Genomic DNA, 15,295 nt, shown 5'->3' on the forward strand with positions numbered 1-15,295 from the left:
TAAATTTCCAAAATAATAATTAATTAATTAATCAAGCAAGCAACTAGATAGAAAGCGTGAGAAGCTAACCGAGATTCTTTTCCTACAGTTGAGGACTTGAGAGGCGCCTCAAGTAACCACCTATCTTCATCTTCCCTTCTTCACGCAAGCACCATCTTGATCCAACAATTTTCATGGAGATTTTTGAGAAGAAGAGGGTTCAGTTTCTGCTCTTCATTGCTGCCGTCGTTGCTCTCAGCATCACTGGTATGGTAACGCGATTATCTTTTTAATCGTAATTTTTCTCTTATAAATTTTCTGCTCTCTGAATTAAGTACCCTCTTCGATCAATTGACTGGAACTATGTGTAGTATTTACTGTACCTTTTATCCTTTTCTCCGCTGAAACCCGTAGAAATGGCGAGAGATTGGCTAATTCGGGTCAAAATTGGTCAACTTTGGAGTCATTGAGCGTTTTCCCCTCTTCTTGCGGACACTTCTTTTGTGTATGTGCATTGTAACTGAAAAGCGATTTATCAGGGATGAAGGATGTGAAACTTTTATTGTTTATTTTTTAAAACTCTGAGTATGTGAATACTGTATTGCGATCTTACATTCTTTTGGGGTGCTTTAGTTGTAATATTGAAGTATGTTAAGTGTGCAAAGTTTTATATGCTGTTTGTTAATTTGTACAGTGCTAACTCATTGCCATGGTTATTTGTGAAATATACATGTGATTATATTTGTTTTGGGAGTAGGAATGAACTTGAATCTGAATTTGACTAGCGGGCAGTGATTGTTCAAAAGTTTTTCTTTGTGGAATTTGACTAGTGAGCAGTGATTGTTCAAAGGTTTTTCTTTGTGGTTTAACATATCTATTCCATTATTCAGCAAAATTTGCATTCAATATTTAACGTGTAATAAGTTTTCAATATATTTACATTATAGTTTTGTTGTCTATTAATAAGTTTTCAATATATTTACATTATAGTTTTGTTGTCTATCTTTACCATTGAACTTGTTAGTTATTTATTTATTTTCATTTAATTGTTTTAAGAAGGAGAAGATTAATTTTTTTAGTTTGATTGTGTCTTTTGATGTTGTTTTTGGTTCCAAAATGACATCCAAACATTGAAAATTCTATTATTGCTGCAATTTTCCCATGTTTTTTTAGCTCTGTCCTGTTCATATCCCTTATTTTTCATGTACAGCTGAAAAGTGTAGGCTCATGGTTGGAGAAGAAGCTGCATCAAAAAGTGGTCAATTTACGATATTGAATTGCTTTGATGGGAATACTGGAACACTTGCATGTGTAGTAAAGGAAGGTGTGAAGCTCTATTTCTACAACATTAGAGCTATGCACATGGAGAGCAGAAGGAATCAAGCAATTGAGGCTGCGTTGGCCGATGCAGTAGCCCAAGGCTTGCCTGCTAAAGAGGCAGCCAAAGTAGCCCAGAAAGAAGGAGCAAAGGCTGCCAAGCTAGCCAAGCAAGAAGCCAAGCGCATTATCGGGCCTATTGTTTCTTCGGGGTGGGATTTTTTTGAAGCACTTTACTTTGGCGGTACTCTAACAGAAGGATTTCTTCGGGGCACAGGTACCTTATTCGGTACTTACACTATAGGTGTTATTGGAGAGCAGAGATTTGGCAGGTTCGGGTATTTAGTGGGAAGTCATTTGGGTAGTTGGGTTGGAGGAAGAATTGGGCTGATGGTGTATGATGTTGTCAATGGAGTTGAATACCTTCTGCAGTTTGTCCAATCACCCGAAACTGAACTTTCTGAGGACTCTTCTAGTGGTGAAGTTTCTGATCGCAATGAAGTTGGTAGTTCTGAGGCTGCTGGAGATTCATTTGTAGAAGAACAGGTGCCTGAAGATTTCTATTCACAAGAATCCAGTAGTATGTCGGATGAGTCCAACAGCTACCCCACCCCACCTGAGGAGATTTTTGATGCACATGATGAATTTTAAGAAGGTAAAATACTCAATTATTCGTACATTTTTCTGTGCAGATCATACATTGCTTTTTAGTATGTATTCTTTACACAAGTGTTGAGAGTATTAGAAAAAGTACGAGTAATGGTAGATTATATATGCGGTAGGATATAAGTTGGAGTTGGGAGCGATTTTACACAAGATCCATTTTGACCAATAACTGATTGATGAAATTGCTATATGCTTACAAAATGTCAGTCCCAACATGTGTATATTCTACAGATGTAATGGTTATGATCATTGAATGAGTAGAGGCATTAAAATCTTTTCCATAAGTTGTTGCAGAATAGAGGATATGGGTGGTCAATAAGTGATGGTGGAAATAATGCATTACAAGGAAGGTGTGACCAGCAGCAATCGGTGAGAATGTGAGAGAAGCACATTAGTTTAGTTGTATGTATAGGAGACCTTCATATGCATTAAAAATCAGTGACATTTGATCCATATAGGAAAGACTCTTCATAGTGGAATAAAGGCTTAGTAGATGATGACGATATTCTTTACATATATTTTTTTATTTCATGTATTAGAAATCCAAATTGTATTTATTCGAGAGTGTCTGATCTAACGATGATTAATAGTTCAATAAGGTTATCTGCTAAGCTGATGAAAAGTATTCTTTTCACCTCATGTTTACATGTATTTGGTGTTTGAGTTTGGTTTCCATTTCGATCAACTGTACCAAAATAAAGAGTTAAAAAGGGAGCCATAAATGGCTCGAATTTGATTCCAGCTGAACGGCACATTGCTATTCCATATGTGGGATACCTATTTCTGTGTTAGCAATAAAATTTAGGAAGAATCACAAGTTTTTGACTAATGGGGCATCAGGAACTGGGAAGTTATGAAGAAATTAGATCCTTAAAGCCTCAGAATATCTTCTAGAACAACGAACATTCTGTGTTGCTGTATGTTTCAGTCATGGTTCATTCAATGTAGTGTTTTTACAAACCACAGGGAAATTCTGAGGTGAAAACGATAAGAGGGTTGTCGGACAGATTACAGAACTTGCTTTAAACTACTACTAAACAGCCGGTGGATCAATGCTCCGATGGATGCACTTGCTCATACATACGCTACATATGGTGAGTAGATGGTTTTCTAAACTGATTTATTTGTCTGTTGGAATGTAAAACAGTTATCAGAGCTTTAGATTCTTTGAATATTCACCTTAGCTTTCTCACACTGTATAAACATGTAGTATTAGATTTTCTTAGTTTTTTTTTTTTTGGATGAATTTGATATATTGATCGGGAAATGAATGATATTCTTGTTGAAAAATATCTACTTTGGGAGTTTTGTCTACAAACTTAGGATGTGTTCTGTTGCAGATGTGTTGTGTATCCTTCTATTTTTATTATTGCTGTTGTTTAAATTTCAATTAATTTTTTTTATAGTTGAAATTCAATTGAAACTTTTACTAACATTGATTTTGATTGTGTGGGGGCATCATTGTTTCTCTTTCTCTAGTGTTTTTTGTATGAAGTGAAAAAGTGTTACAAAATTATCCATAATTCTCTTACTGTTTCGCAGCTTAATGTAAATTTTTGCGCTAGCTAAATTTTGAAATTACATTGGAGTTGCCATTTACCCCAAAACCCATATATATCAAACACTTTCTGAAACCAGTCACATGAATGCATATGCCTCTCTCTCTCTCTCCCTGTATATATGTGTGTGTGTTTGAAATTTTGGCACTATCTCTCACATGTGAAAATAATTCATACATTTGTGGGTCTCATTACATTGAATCACATGAGAAGTGTCTTCTTGCCTTCTTTATTTGTCACATTTTGCTCTTTTTAAGGTTTGCCTTTTTATTTTGTTTGTTACCATCCATATCAACCTTAATTAAATTATACTATATAATAGATTAGATTGGATTCGATTCTTAAAGAGAAACTCTAATAAATATTGGGTTTGTAAAGAAATTTTGCATATCAATCTTTCTTTTTCTAGAAAAAAAATACAAATATCTAAAATCAAATTTTAGTTCATCTAAAAAGGATATTAAAACAAAATATACAAAAACTTAAAAAGAAGAAGCAAACCATCAAATAATATTAATATACGGAACATGTTTACATATTACATTTACATATTACAATAAAATAGTATGATGGTCCTGTAAAAGATGACCCAATGGTGTAGGTGTTGGACTTGTAACTATATATATATATATCCTGTAAAATGAACAAATGTGTTACATGGTCAAAATTATAGTAATTGTTTACTTATATAGGTAACTTTTCTATTAAGGTATTTCAGGGTATTTAATCAAATTTAATTTAAATAATAAGAAAGAGACGTTTAATTAGGCCACACTAGAATTTGGCTATCTAACTTCAACCTGAATTGGTTGTATTGTTCTTCATTTAATGCCATCATATCATTATTAAATACAATATCCATGAAACCTACGCATTTCATACCATTAAATCTATTTTTATTTAAAATATCATATAAGTACAATACTTACTTTCACTTCAAAAAACAAATAAAAATAAAATCAAATAAAATGACCTAATAATGGTATTTTAAAAGCAAATGAAAGTTTAAATAAGAGACATAATTGCAACAATTGAACACTCTTATATGCGTCATTTTATACAGTACAAATATTATTTTAACAAAAACATTTGTCTAAATAAGATCTGTATAGGAGTTTCGAACAATTTTTAAAATAATAATAATAAAATATATATATTTAATGAAATTCATTTTAAAAGAATTACCATAAAAATCATCGTACTGATCATGGACAAAAGAAGTGCCCATATATACACTTAAAAATCATACTTCTCAATTGCATATATATTTACATTCAAATCTAAATTTATCTTAATATATATATATATGTATAGCTATGATACTATTTTATCAGAGAAGTTAAAGACCAATATTTAAAAATTTGATTGTAATACAAAATAAATACAATTTAAATTTTATTAATTATGGTGAAGACGAAGATATCATGGACAGAAGTTTCTTCAACAGGTGAGTTAACCTCAAAAAAAAAAGAAAAAAGAAAAAGAAAATTAAATAAACACAACATGGCACACATCAACGGGCTGCCCGGCCGCCGGAAACGCCGCCGTTTAGAAGTCCGGCGAGCTGAGCCATGCCTTTAACTTGCATTTCCAGAGCCGCAATGTAGTCCGCGGTTTCTTCTAGAAGATTCGGCAGCGACAGCTTCCGGCAGCCGGGGATAAGCCGGCTCAGCGCCCTAACTTTCCGCTGCAGCGGTGGAAGCCTCTTCCGGCTCGGAGCCGGCTTCTTAATCCCAACGTCTGGTTTTGGCGGACCGGCTCTTCTGTGTCTTTTCCCGGTCGAGCCGGTCCTCGTGAGGCTAAACCGGCCCGTGAGAATTGCGCGGCTCCAGCGGGTTCTGCCTTTGGCGGAGACGGCGAGGAGTCGGTCGGCGGCGCGGCGGACGGAGGCGGCGGAGAAAGGGCGGCGGAGTGCTCCGGCGAGCCTTGAGGAATAGATCTGCTGCTCGGCGCCGGTCCTCCACCGCGTGGATCGTTGCCGTTTTTGACCCACGGCGGAAGACGGCGGCGGCGGCGGCGGCGGTTCTGGCGGCATTGTGGGTGGAGAAGAAAAAGTGTGGTATGGGAATGGGAGAAAAAGTGGGTGGGATTCTTTAAGGTATGGAAATGGCAGAATTGGAAGAGGACTGCTTCTTGTGGTCGTGCTCTTTGTAATTGTGGGGCTGTGTAAATGTTATGTAATGTGATCAAAATTACACTCCATCAAGAGTGAGAAAGGGTAGAGAGAGAGAGTGAAGAAAACGACAAACAACACGTCCTTTGATTTTCTTGCATTCCCACGAACTCTTTTATTAATTATTATATTAAAATATAATATAATTAAAAAAAATTACATAAATATTTTCATTAATAACTTATAATATTTGTTAAAAAAAATTATAAAAATATAATAAGAAAAATATAAAAATAAAATTCGAATATATAAATATATAAAAAAAAAAAAACTTTGATGGGTGTAGCATGGAACCATAACGATGGTGAGGGCCCACACACATGTTAGTATTTTTCTACCGGTTTTCTTTAATTCAAAAGAAGAAATTTTATCACTCTTTGGGTCCCAGACTTCAATCCTACTAACGTTAGTCACGCTGATTTAGTAATTCATTAATTAAATATTTTAGATTTTGTTTGTCGCGTCGCATAGTGTAATTTGTTTTAATCTAATTTGAAGGTTATCAAGTTTGATAAAAAATTTATTTAAAATATAATAAAAAATGGATTCTTTTATTTAGGTCGTTCCGCATTGGACAATATATATAATAATGGTATTTTGTGAAAATAAATTATATACTTTTTATTTATTAAAAATCGTATAAAATAAATAATATTAATTTTGATTTGATATTGTAATTATACACACGTTTAATTTACATGCGATTACAAACAAATAAAAACAGCCAAGCTAAGCATGAGAGCAGATTCAATGTATACTTTCTTAAAAAAAAACACAAACAAACAATATTTTATCCAAACAAGAAGGCCGACAAAGGGTTTGTAAATCTTTAACTTAGTGTTGGATTTTTTTTTCAACTATTTATTATATTTAACTTTACATGTAGTTTGTTCGTTCCCGACAATAATAATATTTTTTGTTAAATAATTAATGCACTTTTAAAAAATAGACATGTGAAGAATGGAAAGGCGAACCGTAATAAATAAATTAACGAGAAATCATACTTGAAATTCGTGGAAAGGCAACTAATTTATTAAACAGTGTCTTGGATTTTAATGAAATTTTCGATTAAAAAAACATAGAAAATATTCATTTTTCCATTTTAGTCCGTCCCATAATAAAATATCTATTTTTTTTAGTTACTGTAGTGTCTGCCTAACATTACAAATACCCTTACAACTTATAATATATTACATAAATGTCATTACCTTTATATCATACATACTAATAAGGTTATTTTAGTCATTTTTACTCTATTCCTACTATATCCAATATAATACTAATATTTTTAAAATTAGGTGAAAAAATAAATGAATATTTTAATTATGGGAGGGAGTATTTTGAATACAATCTAATTTAACAAAGTAATTTTTTTAAACAAATTATAAATAAAAAAATACAAACAAATATAACTAGTGTAGCCCTTATATATGTAAAAATCACTTAATCTCCTTTCTTGTTCACAATTTTTTTCATTATTTATTTATTTTTAATTAAATAAAAAAACAAGTTCACAACTTTTCTTGCTCACAATTAGGGTTTTCTTATTAAATAGTAACTAAAGATAGTTAGACCTTTCGTATTTCCACAATTACTATCATTGATTTGTCCAATAAAATAGAGCCCTATATATATCACTCCAAAACAAATCAAACTGTCACACCTAAAATTTAAAAATTAAATTAAATTAAATCAAAGATGTCTAACAGTTTCTTAAGAGCAGATCCTTACCTCAATTCCTCTTCCATTTCCTACAATGCAGCGACCTCCAAATACGTCGTGACCTTCGCCGGAACCGCCATAGAAACGACGGTTACCGACAAGGCCGCCGTCGCCGCCGCCTGGGTCGCTGACATCACTTCCCTGTACGGCGATGCCCCCGCCGTCGTCGGCCTCGACGTCGAGTGGCGTCCGCACCAGATCAAATCGATGAGTAACAAATCAGCCACTCTGCAGCTTTGCATCGCAGACAAATGCCTGATTCTGCAGCTGTTCTACATGGACGAAGTCCCCATTTCAATTAGGGATTTTCTGATGAACCCTAATTTCACGTTCGTCGGAATCGAGGTCGCCGACGACGCCAGGAAGCTGAGCGCCGAGTACGGGCTTAGTTGCGCGCGGTGCGGCGACATTCGCGACGCTGCGAAGCTCCGGTGGCCGGGGAGATTCTCGCGGCCGGGGCTGAAGGATCTGGCGAAGGAGATTTGTGGAATGGCGATGAAGAAGCCGCGTCACGTGTGCATGAGTAATTGGGAAATTAGGGTTTTGAGTGAGGCGCAGATTGAGTATGCTTGTATTGATGCTTTTGCTTCTTATAGGATTGGGCACAAGCTTTTTATTGAGAAGGCGTGACTGGGTTTGACTTTTTGGGTCGTTGACTTGTTGGGTGTCAACCTTCGTTGGATCGAAGGTTTTATCTTTTTTTTTTTTTTTCTATGTTTGGTTTGTCAGTTTGCTGTTGTTGTGTTTTCTTGTTGGTGTTGTTTTGGAGCTTCTTTTGGTTTCGTTTCAGTGTTGTTTAATGGAATTTGATTTTAATTATTATGGCTTTTGTTATTACAAAAATGTTTATTTAAGTGTGTTTTTTCAACTCAGATTTAAATTTTTACTGTGCAAATTGTATAAAACTCCAAAATTTGTATTGTTCATTTTTTAGCTGACGTATTGCTGAGAAATTCTGCCTAGCATTTCTTTTTTTTCTCTGATAAAATTAAAATATATTATTAATTTTCATTGTGTAATTAAAAGGTAAAAAATATATATACAATATTTATTATTCTGTGGAGGGTGATAGTTTTTATAATACAAATAAATAAAAATTTAAATATATATGAAATAGAATATAAATTTATAAATAAAGTATGTTACTTAAATTTTATTTATTATATTTAATATACATTTATATTATTTTCTTCAATTATCTATAAAATCAGTACCATAGCCCATATAGGGTGCTGTTGTATGTAATGTTTTGGTTCTGGATGAGTTTTAAATATTTAAATGTTGAATTAAATTAATTGTATAATATAATATAATATAAGTATGTATTGATGCTTAATTAAAAGTAATATTAGGGTGTGTTTGTCTGGGGGTTTGGATTTTGAGTTGGGATTTCAACAGTAAAAATTTTGAATTTGATGTATGATAGTGATATAAATAGATATTGATGTGATATTATGAATGTAAAATTAATTTTTAATATAATATAAGAAATGAGAAATAAGTGTTTGATTTGATGTTTTTAAGAAAAAAAAATTGAATGAACAGTGTAAATCCAATTTAATGCTCCAAACAAACACACCCTTAATGTAATATAAAAAATTAAAGATAAATATTTAATTTAATATTTGTTTTAAGAAAACAAATTATAATAATAAAATTAAAATCAAAACTTTATAAACAAACACACCCTATAGTATTTTTTTTTTAATTTTATTTTAAACGTTAAAGTGCAAAATTGTTCTAAATCCCCAAATCCGATTTAGGGTTTAACGGCTGACAAAAAGCTTCTAATTCGTCTCGACAATGGTGGAGAACGGAGTCGATTCGCATTTGGAGGACGAGGAAAATGGAAAGGATTACGGTGTATTGTTGTACTACAAATACGCTGAAATTCCTCATCTCCAAAATCTCTTCGATTTCTACCACTCTAATTGCTCCTTCCTCTCCCTCCTCGGCCGCGTTCGCCTCTCCCCCCACGGTGTCAACGTCACTGTAATTCGATGCTTCCATTTCTTCAAGTCTCACATATTCACCGAAATAGTGTTTTAACTTATCCATTTTACGTGTTCTTTTTACATGGGTAAACCTTGGTGTTTGTGTGCAGGTTGGCGGGAGATTGTTGGCATTGAAGAAGCATATTGAGGCAGTGAAATCTAATGCCTTGTTTGAAGGAACGGATTTCAAGCTTGCGTCTTGCTTTGAGCCGGTGAATGATCAAGTTGCTAGAGAATGTGGATTCACTTCATTGTCTATCCGGATTGTCAAGGTTGTTAGGAATTTGGCTTACCTGCATATTTTAAGGCAATCGATGTTTAGACACAATCAGCTGGGTATAGATTATGTATTTTTGCTCCTGTCCTGCTGAAATTATTCCAACCTGACTTGATTGAATGGCACTAGTTATTTATGGGTTTCCCACTCGTTGAGTTTTTTGGGTGAAACAGTGCAAAGTGAAAATGAATTATTTTTCACCAGGTATGTAAGCAGGATTGACAATTGAAGACTGCATTAACCTGATAGGCATCTCTAGTGTAGTGCTGAAATTGATTAGACTGTGGAAACTGAATTCTGACATTTTGTGTGCCCACATGTAGGTTAAAGATAGCATATATTAAATGGGGTATACCTATGTGTTGTGGTTAGGCAATGTTTAATAGCAGTATTTAACTGGATTAATTTATTTGTTTGATGAGAGAAGGAAGTAATTTGGCATAAAAAAATTTAGTTTGAATGAAAAGAAAGGAAACTAATGTGAAATAGAAGGATTTTGTGAGCGAAAATATAGAATTTTGTTATAACAGGGGTTGGAATTTTTCTTTATGAAATTTGTAACAGGAGACTATTAAAAGATCATTATAATACTTTCTGATGTTTTCTTGTTATCTGGAGGGGTCAACTTAAATAGTAATTCTGACATGTTTGATAAACAAATGGAATACTTAGTTTATGCTAGAATCAATCATGCAAGCATGCGTGTCTTGCTGTCCACTGTCCGTAACGGTTACAATCTTCTGAGCCAACTTATAATGTTTGACCCTTCTGAAAGTCTTAGAGTGGTTGAGATTTTCATTTGCTTTTTCCCTCAGAATCAAGCTGAAACAGGTTGTCTCACTGTCCATAGGAATTGGTGACTTTAAGTTCTCATCCCCTGTTGACGTCTCCTGATATTTCAAATGCTGGGAAGCATCTCTCTGCAGCTGAATTTCATTCTGTACTTCAAAATGCAGGTATTTATTGCCCTTTTGCTTCATTTTTTTTTTTTCATTGTCTTAACAAGTTCATATACATCAATTGGATTTGGGGTCCTCAGTATTTGAACTAATATAAATATCCAAATGCATGAAGCATTCATGAGAATATTTCATTCACTTTATGTGGTAATCCTGGGAAGTACGAACTAATCCAGATATCTTTGGCTTCCCTTTCATGTTGGATGTTTTGGTTGTTCTATCAGGGAAGTGTGAAGAGGAGACTTCTTGTTCTGACAAAAAATTGATACTGTTAGATGCGCGGAACTTGTATGAGACAAGAATAGGGAAATTTGATAATGCAGATGTCCAAACCCTGGATCCAGAGATCAGGCAGTACAGCGACCTACCTTACTGGATAGACAACAATTCTGATAAATTGCGAGGGAACAATATCCTTATGTGAGTATATCTGTTAAAATACAGCATGTGCAGTAATTGCGAAAATAAAATACTCTTGATATATGCACCTTGAGACTATCAAAAGAAGTGCACCATTGACTTGTAATATCTGATTATACATACATGGCTCTAATACTCTTGAATGATGATATGTGTTTCCTGTTTGCATGAGTGATGTCATGATGTTCTTTGCTGCTTATCATACTTGCTAACAAACACAGCATTCTTTGTCTGCTTTGTATTCTCTCTATTTTCTAGTGTTGTTTATCTTTTACTTTCTTCTTGGTGAATTACATATCCTTCTACATTTGCATTGATGGAAAGATATTTCATAATTCCATTGGGTGGCATTAACCTGTGGTATTTATAATCTCTTTTATTCCCTCTCTTCTGGTCCTTTGTTCATGGCATTTTTCACTTGCAAATTGGTTTTCTATCCCTGCTGAATTTGTGTCTATTTCCTATTTCCTCTAACCTATGCTGCTTTCAAGTCTTCTGAGTAATTCTGTATCGCCTTTTTCAGTGAATCATCCATCACCTATGTTATCTGTGAATATATGTAATCAATTTTCTCTTTCTGAAAAGGTATTGTACTGGAGGAATTAGATGCGAGATGGCATCAGCATATATCAGATCAAAAGGTCCTGGCTTTGAAAATGTTTATCAGGTGCTGAACAATTGCCATATTTCTTTTCTTATGCATTTCTTTTGTTGTATGTCTTATTGGTGTATACTTCTATTGCTGGCTGTTATTTGATTGCCTGGAGTGAAGTTTGATTATTTGCAGTTATGATCTTTATGATCCTGATATTCAAAATGTGGATTATTTGCAGTTATATGGTGGAATTCAAAGATATATGGAACAATTTCCTGATGGAGGATTTTTCAAGGGAAAAAATTTTGTTTTTGACCATCGGTATGGTTTCAATTTCTTTCTATTACGTTGCGTAGCTGATGGTTCATGCCTTATTTTTACTGAACATTAGTCGTGCATAACTTTTCAAGCTTTTAGAAGTCAGAGGTTATTTCAAATTCTTTTTTTTGATAACGATCTATTTCAAATTCTTAATTTCAATTTGTGTTGTAATCTGATTGCTGAACTGTTCAACTATACAAGCTACTTTATGCTATATAAAGTTGCAACCTACAAACTTACTCTTTGCACATTTGGTTTGAACTAGTTATCTTTATTTCGGTTATCCTCTAGCATGAGATTTGATGAAGGCTGTAATCTATATGAACTAGTAACAATCAGTTTTATATCATTGGGGAATTATATTAACTTAGATTAAGATTTCCTTGCAGAAAAGATGTCGATTTCCTTAAACTCTTTTATATCAAGATTGTTCTTTTGTTCTAGTGTTTCGGTTGGGAGCTCAAATACTAGCATCTTGGGAGCTTGCCTTCTCTGTGGTGTGTCTTTTGATGACTACACTTCTCGCTGTCGGTGTACCCACTGTAGGATGCTTGTGTTGATATGTGATAGTTGTCAGGTATGGAATCTATTTACAATACTTTAAACCCATGGATATTGGGATCAGAAGGGGTATAGTGGATTATTTCATGTTGGCTTACATTCTGTCAATGCTATAATCCTCTATTTTTATTTTATATTATTAGTGTTTTGCTTTCTAAATAGCCAATTTAGACTTATGCTATTACTTGATGCAGGAAAAGAATTCTTCCTATGTTTGTGAATTATGCCAGAAACATGACAAGCCTATCCCTCCAATTTCTGACCCAGATGATGTGTCTGAAAATGCATCAGAACCTCACGATCAAAGTTTAAGCAAGCTTCAAGTGACCGAAGGTATGCTCTGTAATCTAAACAGTATTGATCCGCTGCCATAATTTGCAAACTGTTCTAATGTAAAATACAAAGTAATTTAAAAATTCAATTCAAAAAGAAAAAATAACAAAATCACCTAATATCATCCTTATGTTATTCAAAAATTCCGAGAAAGTATAATCACCAAAAGACCTGAAAGCAATTTGCAGTGTTTTGAAAAATAAGTTATTTTTTATGATTTTATTTTGCATAGGTTTGTTTCACAGTTTTAATTTGCAATTTTATTTTATTGAACTGCCATTATTGTGCTTAGTAACACTTTCAGACTGGGGGATCCTCAGCCCCCACCCTACCCCCTCAAATATATATATATATATATATGTACATACAAATCTATTTGAGGGGACTGGTGTCTGTGGTACTCTACAGCTGAGGATTCTCTCACCTTAGAGATAAAATCTACTACTGCTGTATAATGTACATTTATTTGCTATCCATGATGTCAGAGCTCCGTACCATTTTAGCTAAAAGATAAAATCTGTGCATTATGCAGGACAATGTACTGCCACAACCAAGTCAATGAAAAAGCTTCGAATTTTATGCTTGCATGGCTTCCGGCAGAATGCTTCCAGTTTCAAAGGAAGAACAGCATCACTCGCCAAGAAACTCAAGAACATTGCAGAACTCGTGTTCGTGGATGCCCCACACCAATTACCTTTCATTTACCAACCTCCCCCGGCCGATGCAAAATCCACCTCACCACAACCGCCTCCATCCTCCGCCCAATGCAATAAAAAGTTTGCCTGGCTGGTTGCCTCTGAACACGACATAGATCTTGACAACAGATGGAAAGCCGCTGAAACTCCATTCGACTCTCTGCAATATCAGCAACAAACTGAGGGGTTCCAAAAGTCCATCGAATACTTGAAAACTGTATTTTCTCAATTAGGGCCCTTTGATGGGATACTCGGATTCTCTCAGGGTGCTGCCATGGCTGCTTTAGTTAGTGCAGGCGTGGAGAAGCTCGGGGATTTTAGGTTTATAATTTTGTGCTCGGGTTTTGCAGTTGACATGGCAGGACATGCTGATGGGTCGATTGATTGCCCGTCGCTTCACATTTTTGGAAGCAAAGAGGGTCGAGACAGGCAGATCGATTGCCAGGCTAGTCAACAGCTGGCTGCCTTGTTCCGGGAGGACAGTCGGGTGATTATCGAACACAATGTCGGTCATATGATTCCGACGAGAGCTCCATACATTGATGAGATCAAAGATTTTTTAAAGCAATTCCTGTAATTTATATTTGGATCAACTGCTAGATTCAGGGTGTGATATTAGTTGTTTGATTTGATTAACTGTGAGAATAGCCTAAATTGATTCATGGTGTAATATTAGTGGTTTTGGAGGATTATGTCTTGCGTGGTAACAAACAAAAAAATTTGCTGACTAAAAATTGATGCTTTTTGTTACATTTGTTGACTTTTGTGTAGGAGTTACTTGTGAATGATTAATTTGTAGATTTAAATAAGTCCTTTTTTTTTTTTTTAAACGGAGAATTACCCAAATAATTGTAAATTACATGCAACATATGGCTTTAAAAAAATAGGTCTATAATTTTGACGTATTTATATATTCATATATTAGTTATTTAGTATATATTTTCTTGACCTGCTTTTTATGCCACTGATATAAACAAATAATAATAATAATAATTTTTATATTAAAATAGTATAAGTAAAAAACATAGTTAAATATTATAAAAATATTTATTAAAACAATGATAAAATAAATAAAAAAATAATGACAAATAGCCAATATAATTATCCGACTAAGGAATATTATATACTTAGTATATATTTATTGAATATTTTCACATTTCAATATTTTTGAAGAAAATAAAAAATTATATAACTAATTTATATTAGAATAGTATTTATATACAATCAAATTTTATAATATGCTAAAGAGATATATATATATATATATACATTAATGTTCACTCAACACAACACAATTCTAACTAAAATGAAATTAGCATAAAATTTGCTCTTATACAAAAGATTTTAAGAAATTGGAACCAACCTAAACATATCATTTTCCAAAAAAAAAAAGAAAAAAAAAACAAGAACAGTTAAGGCCACCTAAAAGGAAAGAATGGGCTCTGTTGATGTTAAGAACAAAAGAACAGTAGAGATATTTTTTAGAAGTCAAGAAAAGCACAAGTCTTTTTACAATATAGTCATACTAATAAATGTTGCAATTTCAATCACGACTCGTTCTCTACTCTCACGATGGTAATATATATTATCTGTGTTGGAATTTCCCATCTCTAATCTCTCTCTAAAACTCAACTACAAGAGCAAGTTCATCTTCCCAACCTCATCCTCCATTATTACTTTTCCCCACAAGAACCATAACAATGTAAGACTATTATTTACAGAAT

General features: G+C 33.8%; 4 protein-coding genes across 5 annotated transcripts; 3 read left to right on the top strand and 1 right to left on the bottom strand.

Annotated features, from left to right (window-relative positions):
• The first annotated feature begins 58 nt into the window (after positions 1 to 58).
• LOC127246901 (uncharacterized) lies at positions 59 to 3,273 on the top strand. 2 transcript variants are annotated; one of them, XM_051268536.1, is made up of 3 exons: positions 59 to 246; positions 1,190 to 1,951; positions 2,257 to 2,913. In XM_051268536.1, the coding sequence occupies exons 1-2, from the start codon at positions 174 to 176 to the stop codon at positions 1,945 to 1,947; spliced, it is 831 nt and encodes a 276-aa protein (XP_051124493.1). In that variant the 5' UTR covers positions 59 to 173; the 3' UTR covers positions 1,948 to 1,951; positions 2,257 to 2,913. The 2 variants fall into 2 exon arrangements, with proteins under 2 accessions (XP_051124493.1, XP_051124492.1); XM_051268535.1 differs by lacking the exon at positions 2,257 to 2,913 and adding an exon at positions 2,929 to 3,273 and having other exon boundaries at positions 60 to 246.
• A 1,626-nt stretch (positions 3,274 to 4,899) lies between these two features.
• LOC127246805 (transcription factor bHLH150-like) lies at positions 4,900 to 5,664 on the bottom strand. Its single transcript, XM_051268379.1, has one exon. The coding sequence runs from the start codon at positions 5,554 to 5,556 to the stop codon at positions 5,035 to 5,037; it is 522 nt and encodes a 173-aa protein (XP_051124336.1). The 5' UTR covers positions 5,557 to 5,664; the 3' UTR covers positions 4,900 to 5,034.
• Positions 5,665 to 7,392: 1,728 nt separating this feature from the next.
• Positions 7,393 to 8,046, top strand: LOC127246540 (3'-5' exonuclease-like). The gene has a single exon (XM_051267980.1). It carries the CDS (start codon positions 7,393 to 7,395, stop codon positions 8,044 to 8,046), a length of 654 nt encoding a protein of 217 aa, XP_051123937.1.
• A 1,108-nt stretch (positions 8,047 to 9,154) lies between these two features.
• Positions 9,155 to 14,263, top strand: LOC127246967 (rhodanese-like domain-containing protein 6). The gene is made up of 9 exons (XM_051268646.1): positions 9,155 to 9,408; positions 9,521 to 9,682; positions 10,538 to 10,643; positions 10,871 to 11,066; positions 11,652 to 11,733; positions 11,900 to 11,982; positions 12,427 to 12,559; positions 12,738 to 12,876; positions 13,409 to 14,263. The coding sequence occupies exons 1-9, from the start codon at positions 9,220 to 9,222 to the stop codon at positions 14,146 to 14,148; spliced, it is 1,830 nt and encodes a 609-aa protein (XP_051124603.1). The 5' UTR covers positions 9,155 to 9,219; the 3' UTR covers positions 14,149 to 14,263.
• The last annotated feature ends 1,032 nt before the right edge of the window (positions 14,264 to 15,295 follow it).

This window comes from Andrographis paniculata, unplaced genomic scaffold (assembly GCF_009805555.1).
Source record: "Andrographis paniculata isolate CXL003 unplaced genomic scaffold, ASM980555v1 Contig30END, whole genome shotgun sequence".
NCBI lineage: Eukaryota > Viridiplantae > Streptophyta > Magnoliopsida > Lamiales > Acanthaceae > Andrographis > Andrographis paniculata.

Excerpts from the sequence above, each read along its gene's own strand:
- LOC127246901 (XM_051268536.1), top strand. The coding sequence starts at position 174 with ATGGAGATTTTTGAGAAGAAGAGGGTTCAGTTTCTGCTCTTCATTGCT. Across the intron at positions 247-1,189 it reads CGTTGCTCTCAGCATCACTG|CTGAAAAGTGTAGGCTCATG; the intron begins GTATGGTAACGC and ends TTTCATGTACAG.
- LOC127246805 (XM_051268379.1), bottom strand. The coding sequence starts at position 5,556 with ATGCCGCCAGAACCGCCGCCGCCGCCGCCGCCGTCTTCCGCCGTGGGT.
- LOC127246540 (XM_051267980.1), top strand. The coding sequence starts at position 7,393 with ATGTCTAACAGTTTCTTAAGAGCAGATCCTTACCTCAATTCCTCTTCC.
- LOC127246967 (XM_051268646.1), top strand. The coding sequence starts at position 9,220 with ATGGTGGAGAACGGAGTCGATTCGCATTTGGAGGACGAGGAAAATGGA. Across the intron at positions 9,409-9,520 it reads CCCACGGTGTCAACGTCACT|GTTGGCGGGAGATTGTTGGC; the intron begins GTAATTCGATGC and ends GTTTGTGTGCAG. Across the intron at positions 12,560-12,737 it reads TGATATGTGATAGTTGTCAG|GAAAAGAATTCTTCCTATGT; the intron begins GTATGGAATCTA and ends TACTTGATGCAG.